Source organism: Oncorhynchus mykiss, chromosome 18, assembly GCF_057628025.1.
Source record: "Oncorhynchus mykiss isolate SJ-2025 chromosome 18, ASM5762802v1, whole genome shotgun sequence".
NCBI classification, from domain to species: domain Eukaryota; kingdom Metazoa; phylum Chordata; class Actinopteri; order Salmoniformes; family Salmonidae; genus Oncorhynchus; species Oncorhynchus mykiss.
Genome location: NC_143039.1, coordinates 42,452,254 through 42,472,442, shown reverse-complemented (window position 1 = coordinate 42,472,442; position 20,189 = coordinate 42,452,254). Strand labels below are relative to the sequence as shown.

General features: G+C 44.6%; 1 protein-coding gene across 3 annotated transcripts in view; it reads left to right on the top strand.

Moving 5' to 3' along the window:
• The first annotated feature begins 865 nt into the window (after nt 1-865).
• nfatc1 (nuclear factor of activated T cells 1) overlaps nt 866-20,189 on the top strand; it is a 59,824-nt gene continuing 40,500 nt past the window's right edge. The window contains exons 1-6 of one of the 3 annotated variants that reach the window (XM_090208463.1): nt 866-1,317; nt 3,041-4,082; nt 4,265-4,424; nt 8,851-9,053; nt 10,759-10,931; nt 11,701-11,841. In XM_090208463.1, coding sequence (XP_090064589.1) covers nt 1,299-1,317; nt 3,041-4,082; nt 4,265-4,424; nt 8,851-9,053; nt 10,759-10,931; nt 11,701-11,841 — 1,738 coding nt within the window. In that variant the 5' untranslated portion in view covers nt 866-1,298. The remainder of the gene's footprint in view (nt 1,318-3,040; nt 4,083-4,264; nt 4,425-8,850; nt 9,054-10,758; nt 10,932-11,700; nt 11,842-20,189) is intronic. The other 2 variants (XR_016488480.1, XM_021571742.3) reach the window with 2 other exon arrangements.

Genomic DNA, 20,189 nt, shown 5'->3' with positions numbered 1-20,189 from the left:
AGCTGGTCCTCACACTGCGCTGTACTCCTTCCTCTGGAGGAGGTAAGCAGACGGGGCTCTTTAATGCAGCTCTTTAACTGAACAGACAAGCATCTGCCTGCTGCCATGTGATGAATGTCTGTATCAGGGTGAACATGGCAGTGGTTTAATGTAAAACATTTGCCATGATTAAGCTGCTTGCAAATCTTGATTAAGAACATTCCTTCTGTATAATGTCACGCTCCATCATACCATGAGGCATGAATGACTGCTCAGACGTTGTGTGTGATGCCAGAAGGAAGAGATGGAACGATGCTGGGTGAATTATGACTCGGAGCAGGGAGGGTTTCGAATGACCCAGGTATCTGGGGGAGTGAAAATAATACAAGCATTGAAAATATTAGTTAAGGGTATCGCCATATTAAAGTGTAATGTTGGTCCTGCCCACTGTTTTTAGAGCCCAAGAGACAAGCTTGTAAATAGGTATATGATATTCTCATGGACACAAAATCAAGTACATGGAAAGGACAGGGTCCATATATTTGATGTGGATGTATTTCCTGCAACTGCTTATTAATATATTAGAGAATAGATTAATGTCAACAATATTTTTAAGGCTGATGTAGCTGTGGCACTGGACAATGGCATGTCCATTATCTGATCTTTCTTCTCATTATCTGTACATCTAAATATTGCATAACATTTTCCACTAGCCTGCATCTCTCTCTGAACTGCAACTGTAGACTGCCAGCCCAACTAGTCAACCACGTCTGAAAGCAGCTGGAAACCCCAGAGAGTGGAGAGAATCTCAATTCAACGGGTCTGTTGGTTGGTCAGACGTGGAGATGCGTCACTGTTCGAGGGGTGGTGCACTCCCGCCGGAGGTGATCCCCAGGTTTATAAGTGCTGAGGAGCTCTCTGCAACCAAGCAGTGCGTCACACAGACCAATACCAGCTAGGACTCCTTTTCACAAAATCAAGTCCGATATTTCAAATCAGGCACTAAAATAATATCTACTCTCAATCACAAACTGAATCCCGACTCATCGTTTTGATTTCTTTGCGCTATCCAATTGTATCCAAAAGTTTTTCACTCTGCAGATACGATTTGTATTTTTCTTCGAGTCACTTTTTAATTAATCTACATGTATTTATTTTTTCTCATTAAGGACATTTTCTATAGTTTCGAGGTTTGTTAGAATATAGCGAGCGAGCATCGCCATCATCATTGGAGGGGTAAAGCGCCGTTTTATGGATATTGGAGTACGCAGACAAAAGTTCGATTTCAGACATTCCGTTACCCTGTCTGACAGAAAAAAATGAAATCTGCTGAAGAGGGTGAGTAGGCTGTTACTTTGCGTCTGAATGTCAGACTGTGTGTAAGAGTAATATAGCATTCGTAAACGGTAAGTCAATCGACATTTGAACAGATGCTTCTGCATATTGGATAGCTGCCTGTCTTGTCTAGTGGCGCACTTCAGGCGCTCCTCAGGTGTCAGTCAATGGGTTTATTCTCTGTTTAGATAGCCTACGATTATACAGGTATTACAATGTAATGCAGCGTACTGAATACCGAGATGATTATAGGATAGGCTACGTCATTGTTATCTTATTCATGGTAGCTACTTACATTTTGAAATAAATATTTGGTTTCACCAAAAGGTTTATTTAAAGTACCTACTAACATTGTATGTATTGAAAGAAGAAAAAAGTTGAGATCGCCATAAGGAAGGATGAACATGAAACACATTATTATGAGCTCTACATTACATTATGAGGTGCCTCTCCTATGAGTAGGGAGTGGTGGGAGTGGCAGTGGTGGCACCAAAACTCACATTCGGGAGGGTTTACTCAAATTGGTAATCCATGCCTCAATGCCTCTTCTTGCATGAGTAAACAGACCCCATTTGAAGATACATTTACACCAAATGTGCAGTGTTTCAGTGTGCATGTCTAGATTTACTACAATTGAATCAGAGAACATACACACCAGTGGTTCTCATTGGTAAAGTGGCATCTTCTGCAATCCATCAAGAATTTTCATAAAGACATAGCAATGATGTGACACCACTGTGATGTTAAGGCTATTACATTGTGATTATGTTGTGGGAGTCATACGTTGGTGCAGTGATGTCATGTCTTTATGGTTGTGATTATGTTTCTTAATTCACAGCAGACAGGAGCTCTGGCAACAGCATACTGCCTGAGACTGGAATAGTCTTAAGAGCTGACTGTAGTAAGATTACTCAGGTCCCTGTACCCTTAACCACAACTTCCCCCATTCTCTTCTGTCTGTGCCACATGGGTAGTCAGTCTGTCTCTTATGCCCTCATACCCAGTGGGGGAGCTGGCATCTTAGCTGGCATCATGAGGCTCCCCTGTTGGGTTGAGCTTGCACCTTTAGTCTTGCAAACAAACTAGCCATGTGGTACACACAGGTGATACATTTTCCTATAGCTTTTGAAAATAAACTAGCCAGGAAAAAGTGTAGTAATTGGTTCAATGTTTTGATTGCTGTGGTATATAAAACCAGAGGCAATTTGAAATTGGAAAAAAGTTATTGTCTACATCTGCTTTCCTATCGGCTCATTCATGCCCCCTCTATTCCCCAGGTCGTTGCTGTAAATGACAATGCGTTCTCAGTCAACTTACCTGATAAAATAAGGGTTAAATAAATAAATATATTTTGGTTATTAATAAATAAATATATATTGGTTATTTTTTGTGTAAGTCTTTTTGCCAATTATTTGTATACTTCTCACCTTAGTTATTTTGTGAAGGTTGTGTCTTTCAGGGATGGTGTGTTGGTGGTAGTTTTACTTCTGTGATTGGGGAAACCCATTTAGTTTTGAGTTCTCTGGTCTTGCTCTCATTTGGATACAGGAACATATTTACTTTCTGCATCAGCGTGTAGATGCAGTTTACACTCCATCATGAGCAACACCATCGCAGCAGCTTTCTTTGTAGTTAACTGGCAACTACCGTATCTGTTTCATTGTGTGAGCCAATGAGAGTGTGTATGGACCATAATTCTAACTCATTCCATGTATTTGCTTTTCAGATGCATACAGCCACACCCCCAACATCAGTCTCTCCCAGGGCAACCCCTGCATGCCTTCCCAATACCCCAGTCTCCAGTCTGGCCCCACCATCTCAGTCTCCATCAGCCAGCCTCCCAGCTACGGCGCCCACAACAACATGAGGACAGTGGGTTACTACTCCTCCCCTAGCATCCGTCCAAATGGGGCGCCAGCCCTCGAGAGCCCTCGTATTGAGATCACAGCCTACGGGCAGTTTCCTGAGGACAAAGTTGAAGAGAGCAACAACCTTACTGTGGCTAAACGGGTCAACTCCATCGTGACCCTGACGTTGCCCAATGCAGATGGCTACCGTGACCCCAGCTGCCTCAGCCCGGCCAGCAGTGTGTCGTCACGCAGCTGTCACTCCGAGGCCTCGTCCTATGAGTCGGGCTTCTCCTACAACTACGAAAACTCACCCCAAAACTCGCCCTGGCAGTCGCCCTGCGTCTCACCCAGTGGCTCCTCCTCTCTCGCCCTTCCGGGTGATGCTTGCGCTAATGCGGGCTCCCCCCGGCACTCCCCCTCCACCTCCCCCAGCACCAGTGTAACGGACGACATCTGGATGGGCCAGCGGGGCTCCAGGCCCAACTCCCCTAGTGGTGGAAAGAGGAAATACAGCTTCAACGGAACCACAACCTCCAAGTCCCCCTACTCCCCTAACCACTCCCCCGGGCCGTCCCCTCACACCTCCCCACGTCTCTGCGTCACAGGTGAGTCCTGGATGCCTAACAACACCAACCAGTACACCAACTCAGCCATAGTTGCAGCCATCAACGCTCTGACCACAGACGGTGTGGCAGACCTGGGGGAGGGCATCCCTCTGAAGGCCCGGAAGACCAGCCTGGAGCCTGGGGCAGTCTGCCTGAAGGTTGAGCCTGGAGGAGAGGAGCTCAGCCCTGGGGAGCTCGGTCAGGATGAGTACCCCTTCTCCCGCATGCCCTTTAAGAAGGAGAACTACTGTGGGGGATTCCTGGATGTGCCACAGCACCCATACTCATGGTCCAAGCCAAAGCAATATGTCAGGTAAGCTGAAGCAAGACTTTGACTGACTGAAAGAATATTCATTATAAGGTTGACAGCTCCTAACAACGGAAAGTTTTTGAAGTCAAAGTGAAGTAAACTCCGAAATATACAAGCAAAGCATTGACAATCTGCAGTTGTGCCTTGTTACACTGCAAACTTGAAAAATACTCTCTCCACCTTAGCCCATCTCTACCAGCCCTTGACTGGCAGCTGCCGTCCAGCTCCGGGCCGTACAGCCTACAGATCGAGGTGCAGCCCAAATCTCACCACCGGGCCCACTATGAGACCGAAGGGAGCAGAGGGGCAGTCAAGGCTCTGGCAGGAGGACACCCTGTGGTGCAGGTCTGCTATCCTCCTTATACTAACGTACTCTAATATAGACTTGTCTGGATGTAATACTATTACCCCCATCACTTCTCCGACCTACGGTGAGCTCCAAAAGTATGGGGAATGTACATACGTTTTTGTGCATTTACCATTTGTTTTGGTTGTGTGTCAGATTATTTTGGGCCCAATATAAATGAATGGTAAATAATGTATTGTGTCCTTTTGTAAATAAGAATAGAATACGTTTCTAAAAATTTCTACTGTAATGTGGATGCTACCATGGTTAGGGATAATCCTGAATGAATCGTGAATAATGATGAGTGAGAAAGTTACAGAAGCACAAATATAGACATGCTAACCTCTCACCATTACAATAACAGGGGTTAGCATTTTTTTTTTGGGGGGGGGGGGGGGGGGTGATATTTGTGCGTTTGTAACTTTAAAATCCAAAGCCAACTAAAATTGTCACTGTCCCAATACTTTTGGAGCTCACTGTATTTCGTATTTCTCCGATCACTTTCTTTCCAACCTATTTATATCACCAGCGCTTAAATAGATTAGTGGGTATGTGTTTTATCCTTACACGTCTATGATGTTATCCGAAAGACGTCATAGTTCTGAATGAAATACCATAGGTATGCTAATAGACAGACCAGTGCGCTCAGTCAGTTCCTGTCCAGACGAGGGTGACTCAAACTTTTCCATTACGTCTGAAGTGCAGACAGACAGTCGCAAAGAGAGGTAGTGTGGCCAGTAAAGCTTAGTCATGAGCTTAAACCACAGTAGCTTTGGTGGTCAACTCAGAAGAAGCATTGAGCAATTGTAATTCTTGGACTACAAGGCCAGTCTTCCCAATCATTGTACCACATCACTGACTTGACTTCAACCTCTGAATAAACCACAGTGTCTACGTTGAGAAGAGAAAGTAAGCCATCAAAGGTTTCAGCAGGCAAAGTTTACATGTGTTGAATAGTATCTGGACGGTTGAACTTCTCACATATCCTTGTGTGGTAACACCCCAAAGTTTGCGACCAACCTGGGATTATAAACAGGAAGGCTGCAGTGGGGATGAATGGGAACCTGAGAATGTAGCTAGCTAAGCATGTTATATGGTCCTGTGTGTCTGAACATCAGAATTCACACCTGTACTGGGTAGCATGTTTTTCTCTGTGATTAGGTGCTAATGATTTAATGACATGGGCTCTGGGTTACTCTCGTCATGATATAGTGTGTTCTTTCAAAACCTCCACCTCCCTCCCCTCCTCTTCCTTCCCTCCCCCCGCCAGCTTCCGACCAAACACACAGACTTCCCTTTGTTTAGGAAAGTTCCCGTCTGTAATGCTGACATCATCAACAGTGGCGTCCTGTGGAGGCGGCCAGTCCAGGCCGGGCTCAAACCACACACGTTTCTGGCAGCCTGATAGAGATGTTAGAGGGAGCCTAAGGCCACTCAATCTCTCCCTAGCTTCCTGATTACATGGTACACTGTGGGCTGTGGAGCTGTGGACACTGGCTGACTGGCCCTTCTCTCTTGCTCTTCCTCGGAGTCAAACCTTGCCCAAACTGTGCAGAGTTTGTTCTGGAAGTCACTGGTTCATTCTATGTCGAGCACAGCTAAGCCTGGTGTTTTCTGTTTTTTTCTAATGCCACGGCTGCTGCTGCTGCAGACCATACGCGCCATTATACCGATGGCAGACTGAGTTATGCTCTCCTAAAGGACTGCATGTTCTAGGTTTTAGGCTTAGCTTTCATAGCTGGGTCTGAGGGAATACCCCATACTCAAGGTCTGTGGGGGGCTTTTATGGCAAAAAATCATTAAGTGATGTCAAATAAAGTGAGTGAAAATATCTCAAACTGGTCAAAGATTATAAATGTAACTACTGGTAGATTCATTTTTCATTAGCTAAATGTTGATTTTCTTAATCTTAACTATGAAAGTCATGTAACCATGTTATTTTAAATTATAAGGCTTTTTTTGTGTTCAAGAAAACAACATTTGAGGTCATGTGAACCATATTTTCAAAAGCACGATAGGACTGTGAAGTCAGCTGGAGGGTTGGAGAGAAAGAGAGAAAGAGAGAGAGGGTGCCCCTGTTGCTCTCTTCCCCCGCTCCCTTTTTAATCTCTTTCTGGTACCTTGAGCTGCCAGTCTTGACATTCCACTAGTAGGTGATAATACGATCTAGGGAGGGGAGACTGCACTGCCTGTGCCGAAACAAGCGGTGGTGTTTGTTATAGAGAGCTCCATAGTTAGGGATGTGGTAGTCGCGGAAGCAAGGGGCCACTGCTTCCGTGGAGCCCGTGCTCGTGACAGACATCAACAGGTCCCCGCTGTGATGGAAAAGCACCCAAATGCTTACACAGTAGTCATTCATGTTGGTACAAACAACATCAATCTTCACAAAGCAATTCAAAGATGACTTTATAGGGCTTACGGATAGGCTAAAGGAGACAGAAGCGTTTTTTTCTTTCCCGGGCCTCTACCAACAATAGGTCACTGAATGGAACACTTTAGTCGTCTCCTCTGGCTACGGTCTTAAATTCTACAGTTACTCAATGGATTTGGAGTACATTGACAATTTTGACCACTTTTGGGAGAGGCTCCAGTTTAACAAGAGGGATGTCTAGCATCCAAATAGGAACGGGGAAAAAGTTATCTTGCCCAACATCGAGGAGGCTCTTATAAAACAGTGAGTTAATGACAGCGCAACCCCTGCTCAGGTAATTATTCCTATTCCGTACTGCTACCATATTCCCAGGGGTATTGTCAGTAATAATCTTGTGTTAGCTCTGTTACTGTTCGCCCAATGGGAAGTCCACTGTGGTAAGCTCATCCAGTGCTAATACTTCAAAAACCATAAATATGGATTTCAAATCACGAAGAGGGCTTGGGCTGTTACATATCAAGTTTGATGTCAAAGATGGACCCTCTTGATATCTTGGTGCATGAACACGAGCCCAGATATGTTGGTTCTCACAGAGATTTGGATAATTGACTCGATCCCAAATAAGAACATTGACATTGCTGATTACAACATCTTCAGGTGCGACAGACTGAAAAAACGGGGAGGGGTGACTATATACAGTTGAATTTGGAAGTTTACATACACCTTAGCGAAATACATTTAACTCAGTTTTTCACAATTCCTGACATTTAATCCTAGTAAAAATTCCCTGTCTTCGGTCAGTTAGGATCACCACCGTATTTTAAGAATGTGAAATATCAATAATAGTAGAGAGAATGATTTATTTCAGCTTTTATTTCTTTCATCACATTCCCAGTGGGTCAGAAGTTTACATACACTCAATTAGTATTTGGTAGCATTGCCTTTAAATTGTTAATCTTGGGTCAAACTTTTACGGCTTCCCACAATAAGTTTGGTGAATTTTGGCCCATTCCTTCTGACAGAGCTGGTGTAACTGAGTCAGGTTTGTAGACCTTCTTGTTCGCACACGCTTTTTCAATTCTGCCCACAAATGTTCTATAGGAGTAAGGTCAGGGCTTTGTGATGCATAAAGTAGACCACTGTAACTCAATGGCTTTGCTGCTTTTGCTTTTTTTTTTTTACTATGTCAGTCTGACCCCCCCATGCCAGGTTTCCTCTGCTAATTCCTCCACTGTCATAGCGTACAGATAACATGCATAGCTCCACACTCTGTGTCGGTTGTAGTCTCTATTATCAGGTTTCAGAGTGGGTATTAGGCTCCATGCCTTTGCTCAGCTTTCTGGGTGGCTGTCAAGCAACACCTATGGAGGTCTGGGATTCTTTAAGGACCGTTTTGTACTGCAGACGTTCTGAATCCTGTCCAATTAAATAATGATGTGATTGTCTCACTGATAAAAACTCTGTCCACCGCTACAAAAATCTATCCCTGATCTTGGTCAATGAGAGCATGTGTAAGTGACATGGATTACGTCCCAAATGGCTCCCTATTCCCTCTACAGTGCACTATTTTTGACCAGGGCCCACTGCACTACTTTTGACCAGAGCCCATAGGGTGTGCACTATATAGGGAATAGGATGCCATTTGGGAGACACCCATAACCTTTAGTTCACTGTAACCCGGGCTTCGTTCTGTCAGCAGGGTAAACTACCCTGTGAAATCACAGGGACGTTTGTCTCAGATGGTTAACTGGCTCTTGGGCAGCCAGCGGAACGCTGGGGATGGAGCTACTGTAATATCATGCTGTGTCGCAGCCTATCAGTACTGACACGGACTGACATTAATGGAGGAAAACTGTGTATGGGTTGTTATCCCTGTTTTTTTTTAACAAGTTGTCAAGAGTTGTGTGTGTGGGGGGATACTCGATACCAGACATAAGTTGTTTCTTATCTATTAACATTGTAAAACAAATTCCTATTAACCATTGTTGATTGGCAATAAGTTATTAATTTAATACAATTTAATGGAATGGAATCTCTATGTCTTCTCCCTCCAGCTCCAAGGCTACATGGAGAGTGAGCCCCTGACCCTGCAGCTGTTCATTGGTACGGCAGACGACCGTCTCCTGCGGCCCCATGCCTTCTACCAGGTCCACCGCATCACCGGCAAGACCGTCTCCACCCCCAGCCATGAGGTCCTGCAGTCCAACACCAAGGTGCTGGAGATTCCACTGCTGCCCGAGAACAAAATGCGCGCCATGTGAGTAGTGTGTGAGTGTGCATTTATTCGCCATGTCTTTTTGTTGTGCCTATCAGCCAGTCAGACATTTATGCTCCTCCTCAAGCAACTCAAATGATGAGTGAACATCTGTAGAGTTGTGTCCATGACGGCTGATCAGCACCGGCTTGGGTGTGTCTGTCTGTGTGGACTGGATCACCCCTCTGTACAGATGGATGGGTTTCCCCCCACACGGTATAATAATCCCTGGGGCTCATATTACAGGGGGAACCTCAAAGCTGCCAACTAGGCAGTAGCAGTTCTACTGCATTTTAATGGATTTAACACTTAAACTTATAGAACCATTTTCACTTCAGTGTTTGGTTTCAGTAGTCTTTCTGGAGAACGCACCTTAAAGTGATTTTATTTGATTTATTTAACTAGGCAAGTCAGACAAATTCTTATTACAATTACGGCCTACCCCGGCCAAACCCTAACAGCGCTCGGCCAATTGTGCGCCGCCCTATGGGACTCCCAATCACGCCGGTTGTGATACAACCTGGAATCGAACCAGGTCTGTAGTGACGCCTCTAGCAATGAGATGCAGTGCCTTAGACCGCTGCGCCACTCGGGAGCCCGAAATGTGATGTTTGTGTAAGCAAGGGGTTTATACATTTTGAAGTATATTCCCATGTGACTTCGTCTATTTTATACAAGTAAAATTATATATCACAAGGATTAATTCATTGTGATCTGGGAAGTTACCAGTAATAGCATATCATCAATTATGGTCAAGTTTTAATCAACTTGAACACGTGACAAGTCTTTCAGTATTATTTGGGCACCAATACTGACAACTTAATTTGACTCGATTAGAGATAAATTCAATGCTTTTGTTACCAATGACCGACTACACTCCAAAAGCCAAACACTCTTAACACGGGTTGCATAGGGTTCAATGGAGAAGCGTTTTTCCTCCTGAGATTGGCATTGAGTTGAACCCTTGGCACAGTTGACTGAGACTTTGTCCGTGTCCGAAATGGCACCCTATTCCCCATAGGCTCTAGTCAAAAGTAGTGCAATATATAGTGAATAGGTGCCATTTGGGATGCAACCTTCTTTTCAGGCTACTAGAGACGCCTCAGTAGCCTCAGCCTGTGCTTTGTTCACTCATCACACCCCAAGCTGTCTGGCTGTAGGCGGAGGGAGAGCTGAACAGCTGGGGTCCTTAGCCTCAACACCTGATTGCCTCACCAGCGGAGCAGCCCCCAGTGATTGACAAAGACTTCTCGGGAATGTTCAGTTAGTGTAAAAGTTGACATGAACTACATTATAAGGAATGTAGCGTCGAGGAGTACTGCCATGGGAAAACTAACATTTGTTTGTAAAAAGCTAACTCCATAAAAGTCTGAAATTTTAAAAGTGAGTGCACAGCATTAACAGGAGGGAGGGGGTGAGAAATGAGACATTTATAAAGTGTCTGATGAAGGCTCGGAGACGGTGTAAAAAGCATCATTCTGCTGAAATACTGTTTCATGATTCTACAGTGAAATCCCTTTGTGGTGCTAGAGAGAGAAACTCTTAAACTATACCTTAATTAGCTGAGTGTTGATATTTACTGTATGTGGTAAGTGTCACAGGGATAATGATTTGGGATCTCAATAATGATGGGGATCTATCTAACGTGATGATAGCTATGTGCCTCTCTAAGGTCTAACTCAGTTTGTTTTCTATCTGTTTCATCTAGAATTGACTGCGCTGGCATCCTGAAACTCCGCAACTCGGATATCGAGCTGAGGAAGGGCGAGACGGACATCGGGCGTAAGAACACACGTGTGAGGATGGTGTTCCGGGTTCACATCAACCAGCCCACAGGAAGGACATTGTCCTTGCAGGCTGCATCCAACCCCATAGAGTGCTGTGAGTACACCTTCACTATCAGCCTGCTTTAAAATGTATGGATGCCTTTTTGGGCTGACATCCATGCTACGAAGAGTCTTTCATGTGAACAATTTTCTCAATTGTGCAATGTCTTATACAGGGGGGAAATGGTTTAACATGGCAGATCCTTTTGACTTTGGTGTAAGCACCATTGACCTTGAAAGAACTAGATATAAATCTGAGCAGATCTGGTAATCTCATGGGTTTATGGCTGAGAATCACACCACAGAGATCAAGTGCTATGAGGTAAATGAGAAATGTGGTTAAACCATGATCTCAGCTCTTAAGAATAGACCATTCTCGGTCGCTGATACACTGCCACAAAACTGTTATTGATTGACTCTTTTTTTCTATTGTCGAGAATAATTGTCAGAAAGGTTCTTTGCCAGATGTATTTTTCATTTGCAAACATTAGACTTTTATTAAGGAATATAACACACTTCAAGGCAGTTGAAGTTAACCAGGAGGTGATGGCCAAGTATGATCATGATGCCAAGAAATTATTTGTAAAAACAATAATTTGAGAAAATGATACAATAACAAATGCTAAATGGATCCATGCCCTCACCCTCAGGTCAGAGGAACCCTATGTCTCTAGAGCTAACGGCTCATGGCATTGCTAGTTGTGATGATTCTTTTAAGAGTTGTCAGGCTTGTGAAAATGACTTGGTCTGGATGCTCGGGGCTGCATGGGGAATGGGTTTGTATTGACTCTTTCGTGAGGATAGTGTTTGTCCCCCTCCTACAGCCCAGAGATCAGCCCAGGAGCTGCCCTTGGTGGATAAGCAGACCTTGGAGATGTGCCCTGCTGCTGGGGGAGAGAGGATGCTCCTCAGCGGACACAACTTCCAGCACGACTCCAAGGTGGTGTTCGTGGAGAAAGCCCAAGGTAGGAGCTGGAGATGGAGCAGGAGCTAACGCAGTGCAGATGTAGCTGTATGTGGGTTAGTGTGCAAGTGTATGTGTGCATGTGTCTACACAAGTGTGTGTGTGTGGGTGTGCGCGTGTGTGCGTGTGTGTGTGTGCTTGCACGCTTGTGTGTGTGTCTACTCAAGTGTGTGTGGGTGCGTGCTCCAACTCCCTCCCTCTCTCTCTGGGTTGGAGAAACCTCAGGACTACTCCCTCCCTCCTTCCTCCCTCCTCTTTCCCCGCCGTCAAAATATCCCCCATCCTGCCAGAGTGCCACATGTGGTGCACATTAATGCGCTGTATTTTTAACACAGCAGATTTACATTTGCAGAAGTTTCCATTGCCTGTTTAGCACAGGAATGGATCACAAATGCACTATAGGCTGTGTGCTGCTGTGCTGTCCCTCACAGTTCTGTATTTGTTTCCTATCCTCTCTCTAAGCCCTCTCAGTTAGGAAGGAGGGAGTTAGGAAGGAGGGAGGGAGGGACTGCTCCGAGATGTTGACGCTTAGGGTTTACTTACAGCAATGTCCTTGATTTGCTTTAGAAAAGTAACTTGAGGTATGGTTTGGGCCAAGGCTGTGCAATGTGAACACATCTAATTGTATCGCTCTGTGAGTCACTCAGAACAGAGGGGAATCCGTTGCCATTGTTCCACCTGTGAGGAGAGGAATTCTAGGTTGGTTGGGTGGGGTCTCAAGCCCCACTGTTATACAATACAGCAGTGTGAGATTGTTTTTCAAAACAAGAAGTGATTGTGTGAGAGCTTTGCTATATCTCTTTCTACATCTCTTGATTTATCCTAATCTCTTCTAGCTAGGAACTAGGGGATTGCTATTGATTTATGTATGTGAAATTCAAAATATTTACCTTGCCTAGAATTATACATAACTCCCTTTTTGGTTTATAGTTTTTTGTCAGTTTGAAGAAGATCAGTGGCTCCTTCAGATCTGTTGAGGTTTAGCAGACTGTCTTTAGGCCCTAGTGCAGCCTCTGGGTTGGCGTTGATGCTCCCTTGTATTTGATGAGGGTTTCCCTGCATCTGGCACTAGAATTAGGATTCCTGGGCAATCCTACCATGGAAACACCCTTAAGCCAGCCTTCCACCCCTTCTCACTCTCCTCTGCCTCCCTCCCTCCATTGAGTCTCCCTTTCAGCCTCAATATCCCAATTCATTACCACTGTGTGCTGTGGAATACCCTGTGAATCTTCAGTTCAGCTGTTGCCTTGTCTCCAGTGGTGGAAAGTATTACTTAAGACGTTTTTGGGGTATCTGTACTTTACTATTTCTATTTTTAGAATTTTACTTTAGCTTAACTACATTCCTAAAGAAAATATTGTACTTTTTACTCCATACATTTTCCGTGACAACAAAAATATTATAATGGCGCTGGAGGAGATGGTTGCCGTTTTACAGTCTCCTAACCAATTGTGCTATTGTGTGTGTTTTTAACTTATTTTGTACACAATGTTTCTGCCACTGTCACTTGTGACCGAAAATAACTTCTGGATATCAGGACAGTGATTACTCACCTCGTCCTAGACAAGATTTACTTCAGACACCCGACAAGGCCCAAATCACTGTGATTTGCATGAGAAATAGATAGAGATATCGTGGACGTAGGTTGGGGTGCCTTGTAAGGATCTGACGGCGAGTGGGTAATCTGCCTCTGCCATCAGTCCTATTAGCCAACGTACAATCATTGGATAACAAAATAGACAAACTACGATCACGAATATCCTACCAACTGGACATTCAAAACAGTAATATCTTATGTTTCACAGAGTTGTGGCTGAACGACAACATGAATAACATACAGCTGGCGGGTTTTACGCTGCATTGGCAAGATAGAACAGCCGCCTCCAGTAAGACGAGAGGTGTCTGTGTATATTTGTAAACTACAGCTGGTGCACGAATTCTAATAGTAAGGAAGTCTCAAGGTTTTGCTCACCTGAGGTAGAGCATCTGGGCTCCCGAATGGTGCAGCGGTCTAAGGCACTGCATCTCAGTGCTAGAGGCGTCACCACAGACCCTGGTTTGATTCCAGGCTGTATCACAACCAGCCGTGACTGGGAGTCCATAGGGCGGTGCACAATTGTCCCAGCGTCGTCCGGGTTAGGGTTTGGCCGGGTTAGGCCGTTTTTGTAAATAAGAATTTGTTCTTAACTGACTTGCATAGTTATAAATAAAGGTTAAATAAAAAATAAATCTCATGATAAGCTGTAGACCACACTATGTACCAAGAGAGTTTTCATCTTATTCTTCGTAGCTGTCTATTTACCACCACAAACCGATGCTGGCACTAAGATCGCACACAATGAGCTGGGAAACGCTCATCCAGAAGCGACACTCCTAGTGGCCGGGGACTTTAATGCAGGGAACTTAAATCAGTTTTACCTAATTTCTACCAGCATGTTAAATGTGCAACCAGAGGGAAAAAACTCTAGACCACCTTTACTCCACACACAGAGATACATACAAAGCTCTCAGTAGCACTCCATTTGGCAAATCTGACCGTAATTCTTTCCTCCTGATTCCTGCTTACAAGCAAAAATTAAAGCAGGAAGCACCAGTGACTCGATCAATAAAGAGGTGGTCAGATGACACAGATGCTAAGCTATAGGACTGCTTTGCTATCACAGACTGGAATATGTTCCGGGATTCTTCCGATCGAATTGAGGAGTACACCACATCAGTCACTGGCTTTATCAATAAGTGCAACGTTGTCCTTACAGTGACTGTACGTACGTACATACCCCAACCAGAAGCTATGGAACACAGGTAACATCCGCACCGAGCTAAAAGGTAGAGCTACCCGCTTTCAAGGAGTGGGACTCTAATCCAGAAGCTTATAAGAAATCCCGCTATGCCCTCCGACGAACCATCAAACAGGCAAAGCGTCAATACAGGACTAAGATTGAATCGTACTACACAGGCTCTGACTTTCGTCGGATGTGGCAGGGCTTGCAAACTATTACAGACTATAAAGGGAAGCACAGCCGCGAGCTGCCCAGTGACACGAGCCTACTAGACAAGCTCAATTTGTAAGGACAGACACTGGAGACAAGAAGCAAGTACAGGGAGTGAACACTTAATGAAACGAACAGAATACGGACAGTGTCTGGACAGGGGAAAACAAAACGACAATAATGCTGACACAAGGATCTAACCGAGGAACAGACAGATATAGGAGGGGCAATCAACAAGGTAATGGAATCCAGGTGAGTCCAATGAGCGCTAATGCGCATACTGATGGTAACAGGTGTGCGTAATGATGGGCAGCCTGGTGCCCTCGAGCGCCAGAGAGGAGGAGCGGGAGTAGGCGTGACAAAATTACTTCTATGCTCGCTTCGAGGCAAGCAACACTGAAGCATGCATATGAGAGTATCAGCTGTTCTGGACGACTGTGTGATCAAGCACTCCATAGTCGATGTGTTTAAGACCTTTAAATAGGTCAACATTCAAAAGGCTGCAGGGCCAGACGGATTACCAGGACATGTACTCCGAGCATGCGCTGACCAACTGGCAAGTGTCTTCACTGACATTTTCAACTTGTCCCGACTTAGTCTGTAATACAAACAAGTTTCAAGCAGAGCACCATAGAACACTAAGCTAACCTGCCTTAACCTCTAGCGTCGAGCAATCCCGTATCCGGGAGCGTAATCATAGCCTCAAGCTCATTACCATAACGCAACGTTTCCTATTCATGAAAATCGCAAATGAAATTAAATAAATATATTGAAACACAAGCTTAGCCTTTTGTTAACAACACTGTAATCTCAGATTTTCAAAATATGCTTTAACCAAAGCTACACAAGCATTTGTGTAAGAGTATTGATAGCCTAGCATAGCATTAAGCCTAGCATTCAGCAGGCAACATTTTCACAAAAACAAGAAAAGCATTCAAATAAAATCATTTACCTTTGAAGAACTTCAGATGTTTTCAATGACGAGACTCTCAGTTAGATAGCAAATGTTAATTTTTTCCCAAAATATTATTTGTGTAAGAGAAATAGCTCCGTTTTGTTCATCACATTTGGCTAAGAAAAAAAAAACGAAAATGCAGTCACTTACAATGCCAAACTTTTTTCCAAATTAGCTCCATAATATAGACAGAAACATGGCAAACGTTGTTTAGAATCAATCCTCAAGGTGTTTTTCACAATTCTATTAGATGAAAAATCATTCCTGGCAGTCGGTTTCTCATCAGAGCCAATCGGAAAAATACTGCAGCTGGAGATTACGCAATAATTCCGACGGAGGACACCAAGTGACCACCTGGTAATTGTAGTCTCTTATGGTCAATCTTCCAATGATATGCCTACAAATACGTCACACTGCTGCAGACACCTTGGGGAAAACGTGGAAAAGGTAAGCTGACTCCTAGCTCCTCCACAGCCATATAAGGAGTCATTGCCATGAGGCGGTTTCAAAAAATGCGGCACTTCCTGATTGTATTTTTATCTGGGTGTTTTCTGTAACATCAGTTCTGTGGCACTCACAGACAATATTTTTGCAGTTTTGGAAACTTCAGAGTGTTTTCTTTCCAAAGCTGTCAATTATATGCATAGTCGAGCATCTTTTCGTGACAAAATATCTTGTTTAAAACGGGAACGTTTTTCATCCCAAAATTAAAAGAGCGCCCCCTATATCGAAGAAGTTAAGCTAACCTGACTAACTAAGCTAACCTGCCTAATTTACTACGAACCTGTAGCACTCAAATTTGTAGTCATGAAGTGATTTGAAATGCTGGTCATGGCTCACATCAACACGATTATCCCAGAAACCCTAGACCCACTCCAGTTTGCATACTGTCCCTACAGATGATGGAATCTCTATTGCACTCCACACTGCCCTTTCCCACCTGGACAAAAGGAACACCTATGTGAGAATGCTATTCATTAACTACAGCTCAGCGGTCAACACCATAGTGCCCTCAAAGCTCATCACTAAGTTAAGGACCCTGGTACTAAACACCTCCCTCTGCAACTGGATCCTGGGCTGCACTCATGTGGTAAGGGTAGGTAACAACACATCTGCCACGCTGATCTGCCAACACGGAGGCCCCTCAGGGGTGCATGCTCAGTCTCCTCCTGTACTCCCTGTTCACTCATGACTGCATGGCCAGGCACGACTCCAACACCATCATTAAGTTTTCCAACGACACAACAACGACAACGATGAGACAGCCTATAGGGAAGAGGTCAGGGACCTGGCCATGTGGTGCCAGGATAACAACCTCTCCCTCAACGTGATCAAGACAAAGGAGATGATTGTGGACTACATGAAAAGGAGGACTGAGCACACCCCCATTGTCATCAACAGGGCTGTAGTGGAGCAGGTTGAGAGCTTCAAGTTCCTTGGTGTCCACATCACCAACAAACTATTATGGTCTAAACACACCAAGACCATTATGAAGAGGGCACGACAAAGTCTATTCCCCCTGATGGGATTGAAAAGATTTGGCATGGGTCCTCAGATCCTCAAAAAGTTATACAGCTGCACCATCGAGAGCATCCTGACTGGTTGTATCACTGCCTGGTATAGCTTGTCCTCCGACCGCAAGGCACTACACTGCACTCACTGTGTCAGAGGGTAGAGCGTACGGCCCAGTACATCACTGGAAGGGGCCAAGCTTCCTGCCATCCAGTACCTCTATATCAGGCGATGTCAGAGGAAGGCCCTTAAAATTGCCAAACTACCGCACGGCAAGTGGTACCGGAGCGTCAGGTCTAGGTCCAAAAGGCTTAACAGTTTCTACCCCAAGACATAAGACTCCTGAACAGCTAATCAAATGGCTACCCAGACTATTTGCATTGATCTTTTCATTTTAATAAGAGATTAGTTGAAGGTTATTTGTTGATGAAAAAGGTCCATTTACCGATTTTCACATTGTATCATTAGATTTGGGGTGGGGTCCCAAGAAATGGGGGTACCCACTGAAAAGTTTGAATAACACTGGCGTAGAGCATGGAGAGCCTTATAGGAAATTAGACTTACAGCCCTCAGAGCTCCCAGAAGTCAGGCTGTAATCTGAAACTGCTTCAATCTGACATTGCTTCTCTCCAGCCTCAGCCTGCCCAGAGATGGGCTCTTTGATTAGCCTCAGTACCGCTTGGAGAAATTATTAATCGTTTAGTCACTTTCTCAAGGTTTTGCCCCTGAATTTGTTTTCAAATTGATTTTGGCGGCTGAAGTTTGTTGACTCAAAACACAACATTATGTAAATGTCTAAAAATAGAGATGGATTTTGTTTGGATTTGCATCTCCAGGCCAAGATTCATAGATTAAGGATAGTCACCGGAATCATTTGCACTTCTGACATTTTATTGAGGACCATAAATAATGCAGAATAATATTACCCTTTTCAAAATCATAAAAACTTTTTTTAAAGCATGTGGAGTTGTGTGTCAAGTTGCGTGCTTGTGTTCACACCACAGTAAGAGTATTTGCATGGCGTGTGTCTATGTCTGCACGGTATTTCCTAGCAACCATGAGTTATGGCTGAGAGCTAAGAAGCTGTGAGGGAATCCTCCTAGCAGAAAAGTCAGACATGGTGAGAAAGTCGCTCATAAAAAGAGTGCTTTCACATCTGGGCCTGGCTGACTGGATGGCTGCCTGGTCTACTGCAGGCAGGCTGGAGCAACCATGGAGAAATACTCACTGTGTCAGACAGAGACCCACTGGACTTCAGTTTCACCAGTTTCCCCTGCCTGAATCGACTGACTACTTTGTGACACAGGACCCAAAGTTCACCGTCTCCCTGTCAGTCAGAGTCAATGAGGACAGTCAGTCTAACCAGGTACTGTACAAACCTGCCCTGGAACAGCAACAGACCCATACAGGCATGGTTGTTCTTGGCCAGAGGTGCCGTCTATGTCTACAGTATGATCAAGGACCTCCAAATTGAATTCTGTGAGGATTATCAAACTGCAAGAACCTTGCCAGATGGTGTCTGGAATTACCTGAGAAAAATATAGCTAACCTGTAACGTGTACGCTAATAATCAGGAGTCGGAAAGCAAGGAGGGTGCAAATTTAATAATAAATAGAACATAGTACAAAACAAGCAACACACAGACATGAAACAGAGTCAATAACACCTGAGGAAATAACTAAGAGGAGTGATAGATATAGGGGAGGTAATCAGGAAGGGGATGGAGTCCAGGTGAGTGTCATGAGGTACAGGTGTCCGTAATGATGGTGGCAGGTGTGCGTAATGATGAGACAACTGGTGACGTCGAGCTCTGGAGAGGGGGAGTGGGAGTAAACATGACAGTACCCTCTCCCTGACACGTGGCTCTAGCCGCCGGACGACGCCGACCCGAGGCCGGTCGCTTCTGCTGAGGCACGGGAACCTGTAGAGCCGGCTGAGGCATGTGGGAGCCTGACGAGCCGGCTGAGGCTTGAGAACCTGTCGCGCCAGCTGAGGCATCCCTGGTTGCTTCTTCAGCGGCACATGGACCAGCATCACCAGTAAAAAAATGTATCCTGTTTCCTTCCCCTTGGTGAGGCGTTATTCTGTAACGTGTACGCTAATAATCGGGAGTCGGGAAGCAAGTACAGGGAGTGAAAATGTAATAATAAATAGAGCATAGTGCAAAACAAGAAACACGAACAACGTACAGACATGAAACAGAAACAAGGAAAGAACCAAGGAGAATGACAGATATAGGCTAGGTAATCAGGAAGATGATGGAGTCCAGGTGAGTGTCATGAGGTGCAGGTGCACGTAATGATGGTGGCAGATGTGCGTAATGATGAGACAACTGGCAAGGTCGAGCACCGGAGAGGGGGAGCGGGAGTTACCGTGGCATAACCATCCATCTTCCTCAGAGTAATGATTAGCCTACACTCAGTGGGAGGGGTGCTCTGTGTTACTTATCTGGTCAGTGCTTATGGATTTAATTAATTGCATTCTCAGAACAATGACTTCCACTTTGAAACTGTTCAGCGGTTTGGCCAGCCTCGACATTTCAGAGAACAATTGCTGTTTTCATAAACAAATCAATTATATGCACATAAACAGGGAGTTTATGTTTTTATAAATTACAGCGTACAGTTCATATTTGAGGAAAACAAGAGACATATTTTTTTAGGAATTAATGGTGGCATAGAGTGTAAAGTGATATATTGTAATGTAGAAGACAGACAGTGTGTTGTATTGAGTAGTGAACTTCACTATAGCAAATACAGTATCCCCTCCAGCTGCAATTGATTGAAGCAGTTTGAAGAGCTGGCTTGCCTCAATTAACGCCCTTCCCTGCGACAGCATGCTTGCATGCAATACCCACAATCCACGTGTTCTGGGGGTAGCACTGGAAGGAAG